General features: G+C 41.3%; 1 protein-coding gene across 8 annotated transcripts in view; it reads left to right on the top strand.

Annotated features, from left to right (window-relative positions):
• The window catches only part of PPM1H (protein phosphatase, Mg2+/Mn2+ dependent 1H), a 328,683-nt gene that overhangs the window by 290,511 nt on the left and 22,223 nt on the right, over positions 1–15,949 (top strand). For 2 of the 8 annotated variants that reach the window (XM_064283943.1, XM_064283944.1), the window contains 3 exons: positions 447–526; positions 790–865; positions 7,585–7,742. In XM_064283943.1, the coding sequence (XP_064140013.1) occupies positions 447–526; positions 790–865; positions 7,585–7,598 (170 nt within the window). In that variant the 3' untranslated portion in view covers positions 7,599–7,742. Of the gene's footprint in view, positions 1–446; positions 527–789; positions 866–2,915; positions 3,025–7,584; positions 7,743–15,949 lie in introns of those variants that run through there. The other 6 variants (XM_064283939.1, XM_064283938.1, XM_064283941.1 and 3 more) reach the window with 5 other exon arrangements.

The following is a 15,949-nucleotide window of genomic DNA, read 5'->3' on the forward strand; positions in this document are numbered from 1 at the left end:
TAGAATTATCCCTCAAATTGTCCTAGATTCAAACCCATTCATTCCACAGGTACTTGATTTAGTGGTGAACAACCCACTGGAAGCCCAGAGAAAGGAGTATACACCATGAGAGTGTCCCAGCAAGTAGGTAATATTCCTTTAGCTTACTTCACTATTTAAGTTGTGAAGTATCAGGTCTCATGTGAAGAAAATGTAGTCTTTGTGTTATAGCAGCCAGGTGCTGGGTACAACTTGAGGCTGTCTTCATACTACCTAGCAGTTTAGCTGGTTTAGAAACGTTTTGAGCTATTAGATTATATCCACCCTCCAAAGTCAAATGTCAAGAATATCTGTGGTAAATTTCAAGTATAAATATTATACCCACAGCCAAAAACAACCAGGTCTTTTGGGTAGTATGAGTAGCCAAAGTATTTGTAATACTAAAATGTCACTTTATCTTTTTGTAGCCAGATCTTCTGAGGTCATATGGTCTGTCACATCTACATCTAACTCAGCCTGTGAAGAAAGAGCCAGAGATTTTAGAGCCGTAAGCGCCCCCAGTGGTCACCTAGTCCTAACCTTTCATTTCACAAAGAAACACATGGAAGACTTGAGAAGTCGGGCCGTATCCCTACCACTCCCCAGCAAAAGTCCAGTACTGTAGCCAAACTATAAAGCTCCCCCAGCCCATCAGCCCTCTCTCACATCCCCGGCCCTGGCCCTGCAGTTCTCACGTGTCAGGTATGTGATATCCAAGTCCTCTTCCCTGATGCTCCCCATCTGATGTATTATTACTCCTCTTTCATTCAGTATTCCCAGAAGGTGGTCAATAGATGCGGAAAAGCAGATGAACAAAGTGGTTTTTGCAAACTAGTAAGAGGCAGAGGTAGGTCTCAAATCCAAGTTTTCTGCCACTAAATCCAGTGTTAGTTCCATGATACCATGTATGTGTAGATAAAATGACTGCAGAGCATTTAGGTGCACTCTTGGTGATCTGCCAGAATGCCAATATAAAAACAATCTACTTCTAGCCTCCCAGCCTAGCACTGAGCCCAGCACATGGGTGGGAATGAATCACACAGTCCAGGACTAGAGCATAGGATGTCCCAGAAGCCCATTTTAGGGATGTAAAACTGAAGTTCCTGATGCAGTGAAGAATGGCTTATGACACTGTTTTTCAGAGTGGTCTTGGGATCACCTGCCTTGGAATTGTCTAAAAATGTGAAAATTCTTCTGGTACAAGGGCCATTTTCAAACTTCTGTAGGTTGAGCTTTTGGGTTGGCTACATGGAGTAGAGAGGGCAAGACTTCAAACTCCTCTTATTTCCTACCACCTGTTGGCAGCCTTTACCTTGGGAACTGCCTCTGGGATTTCTGCCAATGATACGATTGAGAATCCCAACCACTGCTATTTTAAATGAGCTTTTTGAGATTGAACGTATAAAATTATAAATCCCCTAAACCTGCTCTATTCCTCTCCTTCCACCAACTAGCCTACTTTCAGGTGTATGCACTTGAGACCAGTGCCATAAAAGAATAACATGTAATTCATGAGAATCTGCAAGTCCCTTCCACATTACCTCACTGATTTTCGTAACATCTTTGCGAGAGAAGTAAGGCAGATATTATAATATATATTTTTGTGTTTCTTTTTTTTTCCAAAAAATTTGAATCATTTCAGAGATGAGAAGAAAATTGAAAGATAAAGGGAGCAAGAGGCTTATTTCAAGTCAGGAAGCTGGTTAGACAGAGAAGCCTGAAGCAGAGCTTCTGATAACAAGGGCAGGGCTCTTCTCCAGAAGGCTACTTGGGAGCTGCTGGAGCTCACTGTCCTACGTTGAGTACTTAACCTGTTGCTGTTGAGTCAATTCTGACTCATAGCGATCCTACAGGGCAGAGTAGAACTGCCCCATAGAGTTTCCAAGGAGTGCCTGGTAGATTCAAACTGCCGACCTTTTGGTTAACAGCAGTAGCACTTAACCACTATGCCACCAGTACTTTTGAGAGAGGGGAAAAAGGGTTTGGAGATTTGCTAAGCTGATAAAGATGTAAAAGCAGTGAAGGTATCCTAGAGAAGCAGCAGAGATTTGGAAAATGGAAGAATTGATGGACTCTTTAAAAGTAGCTTCAAGAAGCCAGCATCAGCTTACAGTAGCACAAACACTCTTAACATGCCACCGAAATATCATCAGTAACAGAGCAAAGATGCAAGCATGTATTAGACAAACGCTGAAGCAGCAGCCTGTGGCTGAGCGCTAAGTGCAGGTGCTGTATTAAAGGAGTTGCTTGTCACGCTCCTGTGTAGAATAGGCACCCAGTGATGGCATTAAGGACATCTCTTTAAGTGCTCAGAAGCCCAGGGCCCTGGGAAAGCAGTCAGCACTTGGCTCATTCAAGGGCAGATTAGCCAGCACTCTTGCTTGCTCCAGACTTATTCCTCCTCCCTCATTTCTGAGTGTTTTTCTATTTGTTAGCAGCTCTCCTGAGGACAGGGGAGGGCATAGAGTTTTCTGCTTCTATTAAATATCAGCCCATTTGGTGCTAATATTACAGTTGGTGACTGTTTGGGAGTGTAGAGCTGAGATGCAAAATCTGTTGGGTTACCATGAGATTAGGGGGTCTTCTGAATGGATTTCATATATCTTAATATTTTTTTCTTCCTCTCTTCCTCCTCCATTTATTCTTTCTCTCAGCAAATATGTCCTTAAAATCTACTGTGGTTTAGCACTAGGAAAGATTTACCAGGCACACAGAAGCAATGTAAAATGGATATCTCTGGCCTCTAGCGGTTGAATATCAGAGGGGAGAAAAGATGGCCAATTCTGAAGCTGGCTTAGTATATGTTGGGTATTCACTGTAAGCTAACCAGGTTGCCATCAAGTCGACTTTGATTCCTAGTGACCCCATGTGTGTCAGAGTAAAACTGTGCTTTACAGGATTTTCAAATGGCTGATTTTTCCCAGGCGCTTCTGGTTGGACTCCAATTTCAAACCTTAGCAACTAAGCACATTAACCGTTTGCACCGCCCAGGCACTGTGGCACATGGTAAGTGTTCAAGAAACATGTAATGAAGGCAATAGGAAGGCAGATACTCCACATGGCCCCATCTCTCACCTGCTCCAAGGAACTGCAAGAATCTCAGAAATTTGTGTGGGCATCTTCTCCATTCTTGGCAGATGGAGCACAGGGGAAGGCCACTAGAAGCTATGATTGTGTCCTCTAGCTCCCCTGTAGACAAAGGTGTTTTCTGTAACACACCTCCCAGAGCCTGCTGAGTCCCCCTTCCAGATATCTGAGTCCTGGGGAGCCTCAGATCCCATTAGTTTGATGTGAGGCTTCCAGGAACATTAAGAAGTTATTTAAGGAATTGGACAGGCGAACTTTGAGAGGTGAGTGTGGTCTGATTGAGGAGGGCCAACACAGCTTCAGGGAGAGAAGGTCAGGGCGCTGGAGCCTGCTGGAACCTTTGAAGCGCTTTCTGCTGGGGAGGATGCGTGTGCCGTGGGATGACTTGCACAGCAGTCCACTTTTTCTGAAAGCATTTTCACAAAATGTTCTGTACCACAGGTTAATGCATAAGACACCAGTTGTAAGCGGAAAGCTGGCAAAGTTCTTTGGAAATTGGCTGAAGTGCAGGAAACAAAGGGTATCAGTAAAAATCTAAAAGGAGGTTAATTGGGGAGTGCCTCAGAGAATAGGGTTGCGACCAGCTTTTTATTATTTACATAAAAATTACCTGAAGAATGGAATCGAAAGGGATTTTCACCTTGGTTAATGAAACTGCGTTAGAGAGCTGGCTGTGCATTAGAGAGAAATGTGAATAGTGGAAAGGATCCAATTTGTTGATGAAAGTGAAAAATAGCATTTTCTAATGTATTTTTTATCAACCCACACCCATTCTGTTGTTCAGACTTACATTTGAGTTATCCACAGGACCACCTCAGTTTGAACAACTCAGGCTTCCACCTTTCTTGGGCCAACAGAAAGCACCTGAGGAGGTTTTGGCACACTACTCACAGGGCAGGTCCTGAAATTAAATCGATGTTATCTTTAGACCTGGAAACCTCTTTTTTAGGAAGAGCTGGAAGGCAGATGGAATTTACTATGTAGTAAAAGCATAAGATTGGGCCACCTTGCATCCTCATCGCCCCACCTCTCTTAACATTTTCCATCCTTTGAAACTCCAGTTATCAGAGAAATCTATTGTAGATATTCCGTGTATTAGTTTCTCAGGGCTGCTGTAACAAAGCACCACAAGTTGGGTGACTTAAAAAAAAAACAGGCATTTATTCTTTCATAGTTCTGGAGGCTGGAAGTTTGAAATCAAGGTGTCTTCAGAGCCATGCTGCTCTGAAGGCTCTAGGAATGATCTCTTCCATGCCCCTCTCCTAGCTTCTATTGGATGCCAAAAATCCTTGTGTTCCTTGCCTTGTAGACACATCACTGCATCTCTGCTTCTGTCCTCACATGGCGTTGTCCTCTCCGTGTGTTTCTGTGTCTGTGTATCCAAACCTCCCTTTCCTCTCTCTGATAAAGATACCTGTCACTGGATGAGGACTCTTCCTAATCCAGGATGGCCTCATCTTAACTTGATTACATTTGCAAAGACCCTATTTCCAAATAAGGTCACATTCACAGATACTGTGGCTTAGGACATGAACATATCTTTTCTGAGGGGACACAATTCAACTCATACCCCAGTAAGAAGCTAGCAGTCTCTCTTAAGTAATGTTGTCACGTACTGGAAATAACACACAATGAGCCAGCCCTTGAAGTTAGGAGCACAGAAGTGATACGTGCTGTCCTCTGTCCTACTCTAAGGAACCCTGGTGACACAATGGTTAAGCACTTGGCTGCTAGCCAAAAGGTGGGCAGTTTGAACCCATGCAGTGGCTCTGTGGGAGAAAGACCTGATGATCTGCTTCTGTAAAGGTTACAGCCTAAAAAACCCTCCGTGAGCAGCTCTGCTCTGTCAGATAGGGTCACTGTGGGTCAAAATCAACTCCACAGGCCCAACATAGCCTACTCTAGGGGATAGCCTGTATAGGCATCACGGAGTTCATAGAGACCTTGATTTCCTTGTTTTCAGACCTGGCTCAGTAGAAATCCTCTATGGCCTTGCTACTCAAAATATGGTCATGGACCTGCAGCATCAGTATCACCTGTGAGCAAGTTAGAAATACAGGATCTCAGGCCTTAAACCAAAAAAAAAAACCACTGCCATTGAGTTGATTCCGACTTGTAGCGACCCTCAGGCCCTACTCCAGAACTAATGGTTCGGTGGTAGAATTTTCGCCTTCTGTGATTTTTTTTTTTTTTTTTTTATGCAAGAGTTCCAGGTTTGATTGCTGACCAATGCTTCTTATGCACAGCCTCCATCTGTCAGTGGAAGTTTCTGTGTTGCTATGATGCTGAACAGGTTTCAGGATGCTGAACTCAGGTTTCAGGGTGCTTCCAGTTTAAGACAGACTAGGAAGAAAGGCCTGGAGGTCTACTTCCAAAAATTAACCTATGAAAATGCTATGGATCACAAAAGTCTGATCTGCAGTTGATCATGGGGATGGCGTAGGACCAGGCAACATTTTGTTCCACTGTGCAGGGTGCCGTCATGAGTTGGGGGCCAGCCCCAGGACAGCTAACAACAACTGCAGCAACTCCAGAACTCAATTAGACTCTGAATTTTAATAGGATTTCCCAGGTGATTCCTATGCACATGAAAGTTTGAAAAGCACTGGTCTAAGAACCACAGGAATTAAAGCAAAGCAGGATTGTTTGCTTCTGTTAGAGTGAAAATCAGACCATGTTAGCTCAGTGGCTTCAGTAGAGCATTCTGGCATTTAGGACCTTCCAGTCTGCTGTAAACTTAGTTCTCCCTTCCTGTTTTAATTTGACTTATAAGGCACAGTACCTACTCTGGAATGTAATCTTATCCTTAAGTGAACATGCCTTTTTAGAAGGGGATGTTAAAAGCTAACCCAATATGCCTCTGAGTGCTCTTCCCCAGCGTCGCTCGTGAGCTGGGCCATTAGCTAACTCTTAGCATCTAGTGCACAGGCCACTGAGGCCTGGCACCTGGAGACTGCTTTTAATTCAGGCTCATTTGCCAAGGGCTCCATGAGCAGGTGCTGGACTTGTTGTTGCATTCTGCTGCTCAGTGCTGGCTATTAGTCCACAGTACCAGCCCCACAGCAGGACTTCATGAGCCTAGGCAAACCCTTCTAAACACGGAAGGCTAGGCTTTTAAAGACCCAGATTTGAACAGTCTGTAGCCCTCTTAGAATTAATTCCCTCTAGGTCCGAGAGGAAGCCCTGGTGGTGCAGTGGGTAAGAGCTATGGCTGCTAACCAAAAGGTCAGCAGTTCGAATCCACCAGGCACTCCTTGGAAACTCTGTGGGGCAATGCTACTCTGTCCTATAGGGTTGCTATGAGTCAGAATTGACTCCTTGGCAGAGTGTTTTGGTTTAGGTCTAAGATGGAACAACAATGTCTACATCCTCTCTTCTCTCTCTGAGCTGCCCTACAGCTCTCACTCGGACTTCCTTTTAGAAAATAGGATCGAGTAATGAGGGAGGTTGAAGGAGCCAAACAAGGGGTGCAATTGACCTGCTTTTGTCCTCCACTTATGAGATGGTATAGACAGGGGCTGACTCTGATGTCCCAACTCTGCCATATTAGGAGGGAATAGCAGTGAAACCCCACCCCCGCCAAAGGAGGGTGAACACAGAGTCGTGGCCAAACCCAAATGAGGCTTGATTTTTATTCTTACTAGTTTCGCCAAGGCTATTCTGTTCTTTTCAAAGAGCTTAGGTGGATGTTGAAACATCCAGGTCACTCAAGGTACTAAAGATGAGGAAAGACTTAACATTTGCCAAGACACACTTTGGAGATTCAGACTAAATATCTGTTCTTTGTAACTTGGCCTAGCTTGGGGTGGGAGGGTTCTTCAAACCTCAGAGCCCCATCTTTACATGAGCCCGGCCACCTGGGCCTGCGAACAGATAAGCCAAGAGGTGTTTCAAGTGAATGCACTAAATAAAGTATGTCTCCACAGTCCCAGACAAACACATATAGAGCAACTACTAAGAACTTTGTTTTGGCCTTATCTTCCCCACATACAGAAAACTACTGGGAAGCAGGGAAATCTTATTCATCTTTGTACCTGCAGCATCTGGCATAAAGTAGGTTCTTACTAAATGATTGCTGAATGAATGCAGGAAGGAAGGGAGGAAGCAAGCAAGACTCTTGCAGCTCTTTTGGCTAGCACAATATCCACTTGTAAGTCATTGTCGCAATGATGCCTCAGGTGTTACATTTTCAATCAGTTTCTTCTTGTTGGTTATTGAGCACACCCCTTGGACTCATTCACAGGTGTGTATTGGGCCCCACATGTCTGTACAGGCAAGTCTCAAATGGAGGCTACCCCGTCCACAAAGCATGCTGCATAATCGAGTACATTACAATCCATACCTGAAAACCACTAGGCTGGGAAGGAAAAGGGGAGGTGAATCAGAAGCCACTTTGTTAGAGGGAATGATTTTGTGACTTGTGGGGCTTGGAGGATGTGCTTCCAACTTCTTAAGCAGGGTTATTCCTGTTCTTTTTAGGTAAGAGTCTATGATCTCTCCAAATATGAGCATGGAGCAGATGATGTGCTGATCCTGGCCACTGATGGACTCTGGGATGTTTTATCAAATGAAGAAGTGGCAGAAGCAATCACTCAGTTTCTTCCTAACTGTGATCCAGATGACCCTCACAGGTTTGTGCACTGGTAGGATTGTAACGTTGTTCTTCAAGCAGTCTTGCATGACGTGACGGAAATAAATAATAATCAAGCAATTTTAACCTTTAGTGATTTATAGTACAGGCAGATGGGTTAGTAACCAAACTGCAGAAGGGGCAAACTTTCCTGCTATATGTGCTTTCTCAGCCAAATAAAGATCCTTCTCCTAAAAGTTTCACCTAAATATAAGCGGTAAGAGGTTTAATTTGTTAGATATTTCAGCAGCATATCTGTCTCACATACTTATGTCATAGCCTCCAAAGCGGGAATAATCTCACCTTTTCACCCTGCTGATGGAAGTGTTGGCAGATGCTCCCAGCATTGATTTTTATTCACTGGAGAGTTATGTCTTTTGAGAAACATTGGGAAAGGACAGAAAGATTAGAGTATATATTCCTTCCTAACAGAGTAGCAATGTAAATATCCTGAACAACCGTAGATGGACTCTCAGAAGTAAACAGAAATCCCCCCTATAGAAAGGGAGCTTTAACGTAGAACACAAGGAAATGAGTCACCATGAGTGAAAGCCAGTAGAAATAATAAACAGAGTTGGATCTATAACTAGTTAATTATATAAATATATAAATATTTAACATGTTTCGTAAAATGTTTTTAAAAGCATTAAAAATATGAGAAGGGACAAGAGGCTATAGAAATAACTAAACAGATTTTTTAAATAAGGCAATGGAACTTTTAGCGATGAAGAATATAAATTAGATATTTAGTAGATTGAACAGATTAGAAACAGTTGAAAAGAACACTGGTGAACTAGAACACTGATCTGAATTAATAATCCAGAATACAGCTCAGAGGGACAAAGAGAAGGGAAATAATGATAGAATGTAGGAAATTTACAGGCTGGAAACCCTGGCAAGATGTTTGTGTTTCCCTTGGGAAACCTCAGTTTTTGCTGTTAAGGTCTTCAAGTGATTGGATGAGGCCCACCTACATTATGAAGGGCAGTCTGATATATTTAAAGTCAATTTATTGTAAATGTTAATCACATGTAAATGCCTTCATGGCATAAACTGTTTGACCAAACAACCAGATACCATAGCCTAGCCAAGTTGATATATAAAATTAATCATCGCATGGCTAATTCCTGTTATTCAGCTAGTTCTGCCTATATTAGCCACATAAACAAGTACAAAATAGTTCTTGTAACTTTAAGGTTCTAAGGAGCCAGAGTAGTAGAACTGTCTTATCCATGGACTGTGTATTCTTTTCCTATGTGCAGACTATTAGTAAACAACTGTCTTAATTTAAAGTATTGAGTCTATGGTCCTTATTTTCCATAATAGCATCCAATTTAAGGAGCGAGACCAGAAAAAATCGAGGTAAAGTAATGGAAGGGAAAAAGAAAGACAACAAAATAGAGAACAAATATACAATAAAGATAAATAACAAAGCTAAAGTTTGGTTCTTTAAAAGAACTAACAAAGTAGATAAATTTCTTGTAAGATTGATGAAAAAAAGATGAGGGGGCAAATAAACAAGATTAAAAATAAAAAATGGTAGTACCATACATGCAGCAACAATTAAAATACAATAAGAGAATATGAATATATAACAAAAAAATATATTCTTAAATAGGAAGATTCAACATTGTAAGGACATTAATTCTCCCTAAATTGATCTATAAAGTCAGTGGAATTATAAAAGTTCCAACTGAAGTTTTCATGGAATTTGACAAGCTGATTCTAAAATATATAAGGCAGAACAAAATGTGAAAAATGTAACATTTCTGAAGAATGGAGGTGGGGGGCTGGGGGTGGGGTTGTGTGGGTCTTGCCCTACTTGGTATTACGACAACACCAAAAATTAAAACAGTGTAGAAAAAATAGAAGTTGGATTCTTACCTAAAATCAGGTCTGGGTAAATTAAGACTTAAATGTGAAAGGCAAAAGTAAATATAACTTTCAGAAAACAGCATAGGGACAATTGATCTTTATGACCTTGGAGTAGGGAAGGATTTCTTAAATAAGGCACAGAGAGTACAGACAATAAAAGTAAGTTCAATAAATTTAACTACACTGAAAGTACAAACATTGGTTCTTTAAAAGACAACTTAAAGAAGTAAAAAGACAATCTGTGGACTTGGAGAAGATATTTGCAACTTTTATAACAGAAAAGGGATTCGTATCAATAATCTATAAAGAATTCCCAAAAATCAATAAGGAAAACACAACCTAATAGAAAAATGAGCAGGAACTATACAGTCATTACACAGAAGAAAATTAAATAAAAAATAAATAGAAATTAAAAAAATTCAATCTCAGTAATCAGAGAAGTACAAATTAAAAACATTGTGAAATATGGTTACGGACCAGATTGGGAACACTTAAAAAGTCCAATAATTTCGAGTATTAGCAAGGATGTGGAGCAACTGGAACTCTCATACACTGCAGATGGATTTGTGAATCTGCAAATCACTTTGGAAGACAATTTTACATACCTGGTAAAGTTGAGCATAAACATATCCTATAACCCAGGGATTCTACTCCTAGGTCTATACCCTGCTTTATGGAATGAACTGTGTCCCCCAAAAACATGTGTTGAATACTTGGCCTTTGTACCTGTGGATCTTGTTTGGAAATAGGGTTTTTCTTTTGTTATATAAATGAGGTCATACCAGAGGAGGGTGGATCCTAAACCTAAACACTTCTGAGTTATAAAAAGACAAGAATAGACACAGAGACATGCACAACAGGAAAACAGGTGCCAAGGAATGCCAAGAATCTCAAAGATTGTTGGCAGATACCAGAAACTAGGAGGAAAGCTCACAGAAACAACCACGATGCCAAGACCCTGATTTGGCATTTTCTTCTCTAGAACTGAGAAAATAAATTTCTGTTCTTTAAAGCTACCAACTTGCTGTATTTCTGTTATAGCAGCACTAGGTAATGATTCTAAAAGAATGATCCTCAGACCACATGGTATCAACATCACTTTGTTAGATATGCAGATTGTCAGGCCCCACACCATATCTACCAAATCAGAAACTCGAAGGGTGGTGCCCAGCAATTTGTGTTTTAACAAACTCTCCAGGTGTTCTGATTCTCCTGAAATTTGCAAACCGAGTACCCTGGAGAAATTCATCATCATGAGGCTGCACAGAGATATCCATGACATTGTTTTTATTACAAAAACTAGAAACAACTTACATGCCCAGTCAGAGAATGGATAAACAAAGAATAGAATACAGCACTGAAAAGGAACTACCCAAGACTGTGCTCATTAACAGGAAGAACCCCAAAATTATAATGTTGAGTTTAATAGCCAAGTCTCAGAAAAAACACACATTATGATTCTACTTATATATAAAGTATAAAACTAAGATATTGTTTAGGGATCTGGATATTATACTGCATAAAAATATAAACTATAAAGAAAAGCAGGAGAATTAACCCAAAATTGAGCTTAATAGTTGCATTGGGAGAGTAGGCGGCAGGGACAGAGGGGCCGACAGTGTGCTTCTAAGGCACTTACTGGTATTTTCTATTCTTTTAGCTAGGCAGTAGGTACATGGCTGCTCATTTTATTTTTCAATAGTACATCATATGTAAAACACCAGAGACAGTATAGTCTAGTGATCGTTGTTGTTGTAAGGTGCCATCAAGTCAATTCCAACTCATAGCAACCCTACACAACAGAAAGAAACACTGCTCAGCCCTGCACCATCGTCACGATCATTGTTTGAGCCCATTGTTGCAGCCACTGTGTAAAAACAACTCATTGAGGGGCTTCCTCTTTTTTGCTGACCCTCTACTTTACCAAGCATGATGTCCTTCTCCAGGGACTGGTCTCTCCTGATGACATGTCCAAAGTATGTGAGACGAGTTTTGCCATCCTTCTAAGGAGTATTCTGCTGCACTTTTTCCAAGACAGATTTGTTTATTCTCCTGGCAATCCATGGTATATGCAATGTTCTTCACCAACATCATAATTCAAATGCATCAATTCTTTGGTCTTCTTTATTCATTGTCCAGCTTTCAATTGCATGTGAGGTGGTTGAAAACACCATGGCTTGAGTTAGGCGCACCTTAGCCCTTAAAGTGACATCTTTGCTTTTCAACGCTTTAAAGAACTCTGTTGCAGCAGATTTGCCCAATGCAGTGCATCATTTGATTTCTTGACTGCTGCTTCCATGGGCGTTGATTGTAGATCCAAGTAAAATGAAATCCTCGACAACTTCAGTCTTTTCTCTGTTTATCATGATGTTGCTTATTCATCCAGTTGTGAGGATTTTTGTTTTTGTTGTGTAATCCACACTGGAGGCTGTAGTCTTTGATCTTCATCAGTAGGTGCTTCAAGTCCTCTTCATTTTCAGCAAGCAAGGTTGTGTCATCTGCATACCACGGGTGGTTAATGTGTCAAGTGATTAAGACACAGAATTTGTAGTTGGATTGCTTGAGTTCAAATCCTGGCTCAGCCACTTCTGGCCTTGTGACCTTGGAGAAGTTTCTGTGCCTCAGATTCCTCATCTGTAAAATAAGGATTCCAGTATTACCAATCTCATACCTGTATATAAAGTGAAATGCCTGGCATATAGTAAGCACTAATGGAAGTATTTGTTGTTGTTATTGTATGTTTTGTATATTTGACAACAACAAAAGCACTCTTTTAGAGAAAAAAAATGGAGGTACAATATCTCCTCCGAGGATTCTTTAGATGCAGATGAATCAATGGTACTATAATTAAAGCTTCTTTTATTTGAGGTCCTATTGAGTTTTTAGTTTTAATCTGTGGTTTGTATCTTACTTGTTAACATTCTTATGTTGATTTTCTCTACTCTGATTGTTTTTATAAAGCTTTGCAAAGCCAACTGACAGGACTTAAAAGTTTTTTTTAATCTCTCTAAGCTGGCCTGGTCTTGCTTACCAGCCTCTCTCTCTCTCTCTCTCTCCATGCCAGCAAATCTGCCCACCATGAAACAGGAAACCGTAGGCAGTGTTGTCACTGAGCAGGTGCACACCAGGTCAGAGCAGACTACTGGGGTCTGTGAGAACTGTTGCCAACAGAGGCAGGGCTTACAGGGATCTCCAGAAAACAAACAGGGCAAGAAAAAAAAAGTAGTTTTCAGTCTTCTTTTCAGGAAAGACGGCAAACCAAAGCTCTAGAAAGAGTCCCGTATCAGATGAATTAGTGGAGAGGAAAAGTTGCAAGATGAGCAGTTTTATTGGTAGAAGGTAGACTATCAGGCTGGAGATCAGAAAATTAAATTTATGATTGATTTTTAAGATCTTAAGGCAGAAATTATGGACCAAGGTTTTCTTTGCAAAATAACTCCAGTTCACATTCATCCATTCAGGAAATGTTATTAAGAACCTACTTGATGGGCCAAGGCCTGTGGTAGACACTGAGGAAGAATCCATGAAGAAAACAGACCTAGTCCCTGTCCTCTTAGACTTTAAAGTCTAGAGGGGGTTACAAAAGTGTAAACAGAAATTTACAAAACGAGTGATTAAAGAGAGGAGCGTAAATCAGAGCAAGGGATGTCCGTCCAAGAAAGCTTCCCAGAGGAAGGAATGTTTCAATTTAAACCTGAAGAATAAATAAACCTGAGTCAGGTAATATAGGGGTGGGGTGGAGATGAAGGAGAAGGAACATGGCTCCTGGTGGTGTAGTGATTAAGTGCTATGGCTGCTAACCAAAAGGTTCGCAGTCTGAATCCACCAGGCACTCCTTGGAAACCTTGTGGGGCAGTTCTACTCTGTCCTGTAGGGTCACTATGAGTCGGAATCAACTTGATGGCAACAGGTTTGGTTTGGGGTTTCTAACAGTCAGTATGGCTGCCTAGGCTTGGCATGGGGTAGAATGTCAGCAGAGGGGGTATGAGAGGTAAATAGGGACCAGATCACACCGAGCCTTATGAATTCACAAGGTTAATATGAACGTGAAAACTAGTTGTAGGAAAGGAAGTCTGTGGTAATGATTTGGAACTTGTGTAATTTGCTCATTATGATCCGTAATCTGGAAACGCGCTGCACAATCTGATGGTGAAGAAACACGAGATATGCATTGTTTCTCTACCTCATGTGCTCCTTAGTAATTCAAGGCATGTTGGTGTTATAGGGCAGAAAACATCACAAAGTTTCATAAAGCAAATTCGACATATATTCAAAAAGGCAAAAGTGGGAAACAGACAGGCATGCTGCCAGAGCTAATGTCTGCCTGGACCAAGGTTACAGAATCATCAGTATATATTAACATCACAAAATGGGTAGAATCATTGAAAACTTTGCCTTTTCACAGATTGGCTGGAAGCTGTGATCCTACATTTTGAATTGCCTTTCTTAACAATCATTGGTACAGGTTTCTGTAACCCACAGTCAGGAGAGTCTTCATTGGTCCAACAAATTTCTATTCACTAAATGTTAATAGAAAAAGATAAGAGTGGAAAGTCTTTTGTATTCTGTTTGATTGGCTTTATGTGAAAAGCTCCATTAAAGATATTTTTCTTCCCTAAAAGATAATTTCCAAGATTGTCCCATCTATTGTCTTTATCTCAGGGCCAAGTTGATGTGTCCTTTTGAGTCCTTGTGGGCCCAGCTCCAGCTGGGTCGCATTCTCTATGCTCAAGAATGGGGAATAATGGTTGCAATATTATTTTCTAAATCACTAGGAGATCAAAGAAACTTAATATGTTTCAAACTCATGATTTAGGAATTATGTAAAATGATGCTCTCTCACACGTGTGTGGCGTATTTCCACATATCTGTTTATAATTTGGCAAGAGGATACCACACTCAAACCCTGGCTCAGCCTGTCTCTTTGGGAGGCCCATGGACACAGTGCTCAGTCCCAAGAGCCATGGCAAGGGTTTGATAAGAGCCTCTGCTATGACCCCCTGCTCTTCTCCTGAGGAAGGCAGCCACCTGGAATCTAGATCTGAGGAGCCCTTAAAGATGGGTATTTATGCCTGAAGGTGCTCTCCTGACTGGGAGCTGTTCTGATCTTGCTGTGCAAAGTGGAAATATGAGTGGGAATCACTGTAATGAATTTTAGCTTGTCATAATTTCTGTGATAAAGAAACTTACTATAATTCCAGAGGTTCTGTTAGCCCTTCTTTGGCCAGAAGGGCTTGTTTTATCCCAAATGTAGCCCAAGACCAAAGGTTTGCCTATTTCATCATGGAGGGGACACAAGGAGTGGAGGTTCCTTGGGCTGAAGCCTGAGGGGCTGACCAAATAAAGTCAGCATTATTGTTTTACAGAAAATGAGAAAGGAAAGATAAGCTCCCCAGGCTGGACAGCCTGGCGGAAAAGAAACGGAACAAAGCAAGTGAGAAGAACAGCAAAATGTTTCATCACTCGAGTGAGCCTGTTTTAGTTTGAGTTTTGTCAGATTTGCTTAGTTTTGTCTAGAAAGGAAGCAGACCAGAAAGAGGCAGGGAACTAGCCCTGTGACTAGCAGGACTTCGCGTTTTGTTGTTGGATTGTTTGGCTTTTATGTTGCATGCAGGGTTTCTTTCCTTTTACTTTTCCTTTTCCTCCCAGTGGCAGCCATTCTCAACAAATTGCCAGCATTGTCTTCCTCTGAGGACATCCTTCCCAACAAGGAATGTAAAATAGCTTCTCCCCCTCCAGAGTACATTGTGAGGGAAGAGATGATTAGCATAAAGATGTGTTTGTAACATTTGGACCCTCACACCATCCTCTCAGGCAGAGATGGAGTAAATTAGGAGCTGTGTGATCTTCTTGACCCCTGTGTATCTTATTAAGTATTTTTGCTCTTTTGAACTATCTTGACAAAGTAACTGGAAAATAAAAAGAAGGCTTGTGCATAAGCCAGAATATGCGTGTGAGTAGGTTTCTTTCTTTCTTTTTATTGGAGTTTGCCCTGCAGTGGGGCAGAGCTGGCAGTTCTAGGAATCCTTTGTGGGTCATGAAGTGAATCGTTCGTAGGAAATACATCGAGCTAACATTCAACAGCGGGGTTGTTAGAGTCGTGGAGGTTGGACTACACAGTCCTGTAGTTTCATATAATTCCAGTAAGGTTCTCTTTTGAGGCCTAAAGATATCCTGCAGGATTTGGAGAGGGTGCTGTGAGATTTTCTGAAGCAAAATATCTGGGATTGACTATCCCTTCTGTAAAGGCAGGAGGTTTAGTGGTGGGTCTTCTAGGAAGAATATTCAAAATGGAGGCAAGTATGTAAACACTCAAAGATGATGCTTAAGATTTTGTCA

The sequence above is a fragment of the Loxodonta africana genome, chromosome 4 (genome assembly GCF_030014295.1).
Source record: "Loxodonta africana isolate mLoxAfr1 chromosome 4, mLoxAfr1.hap2, whole genome shotgun sequence".
In the NCBI taxonomy this organism is placed as follows: domain Eukaryota; kingdom Metazoa; phylum Chordata; class Mammalia; order Proboscidea; family Elephantidae; genus Loxodonta; species Loxodonta africana.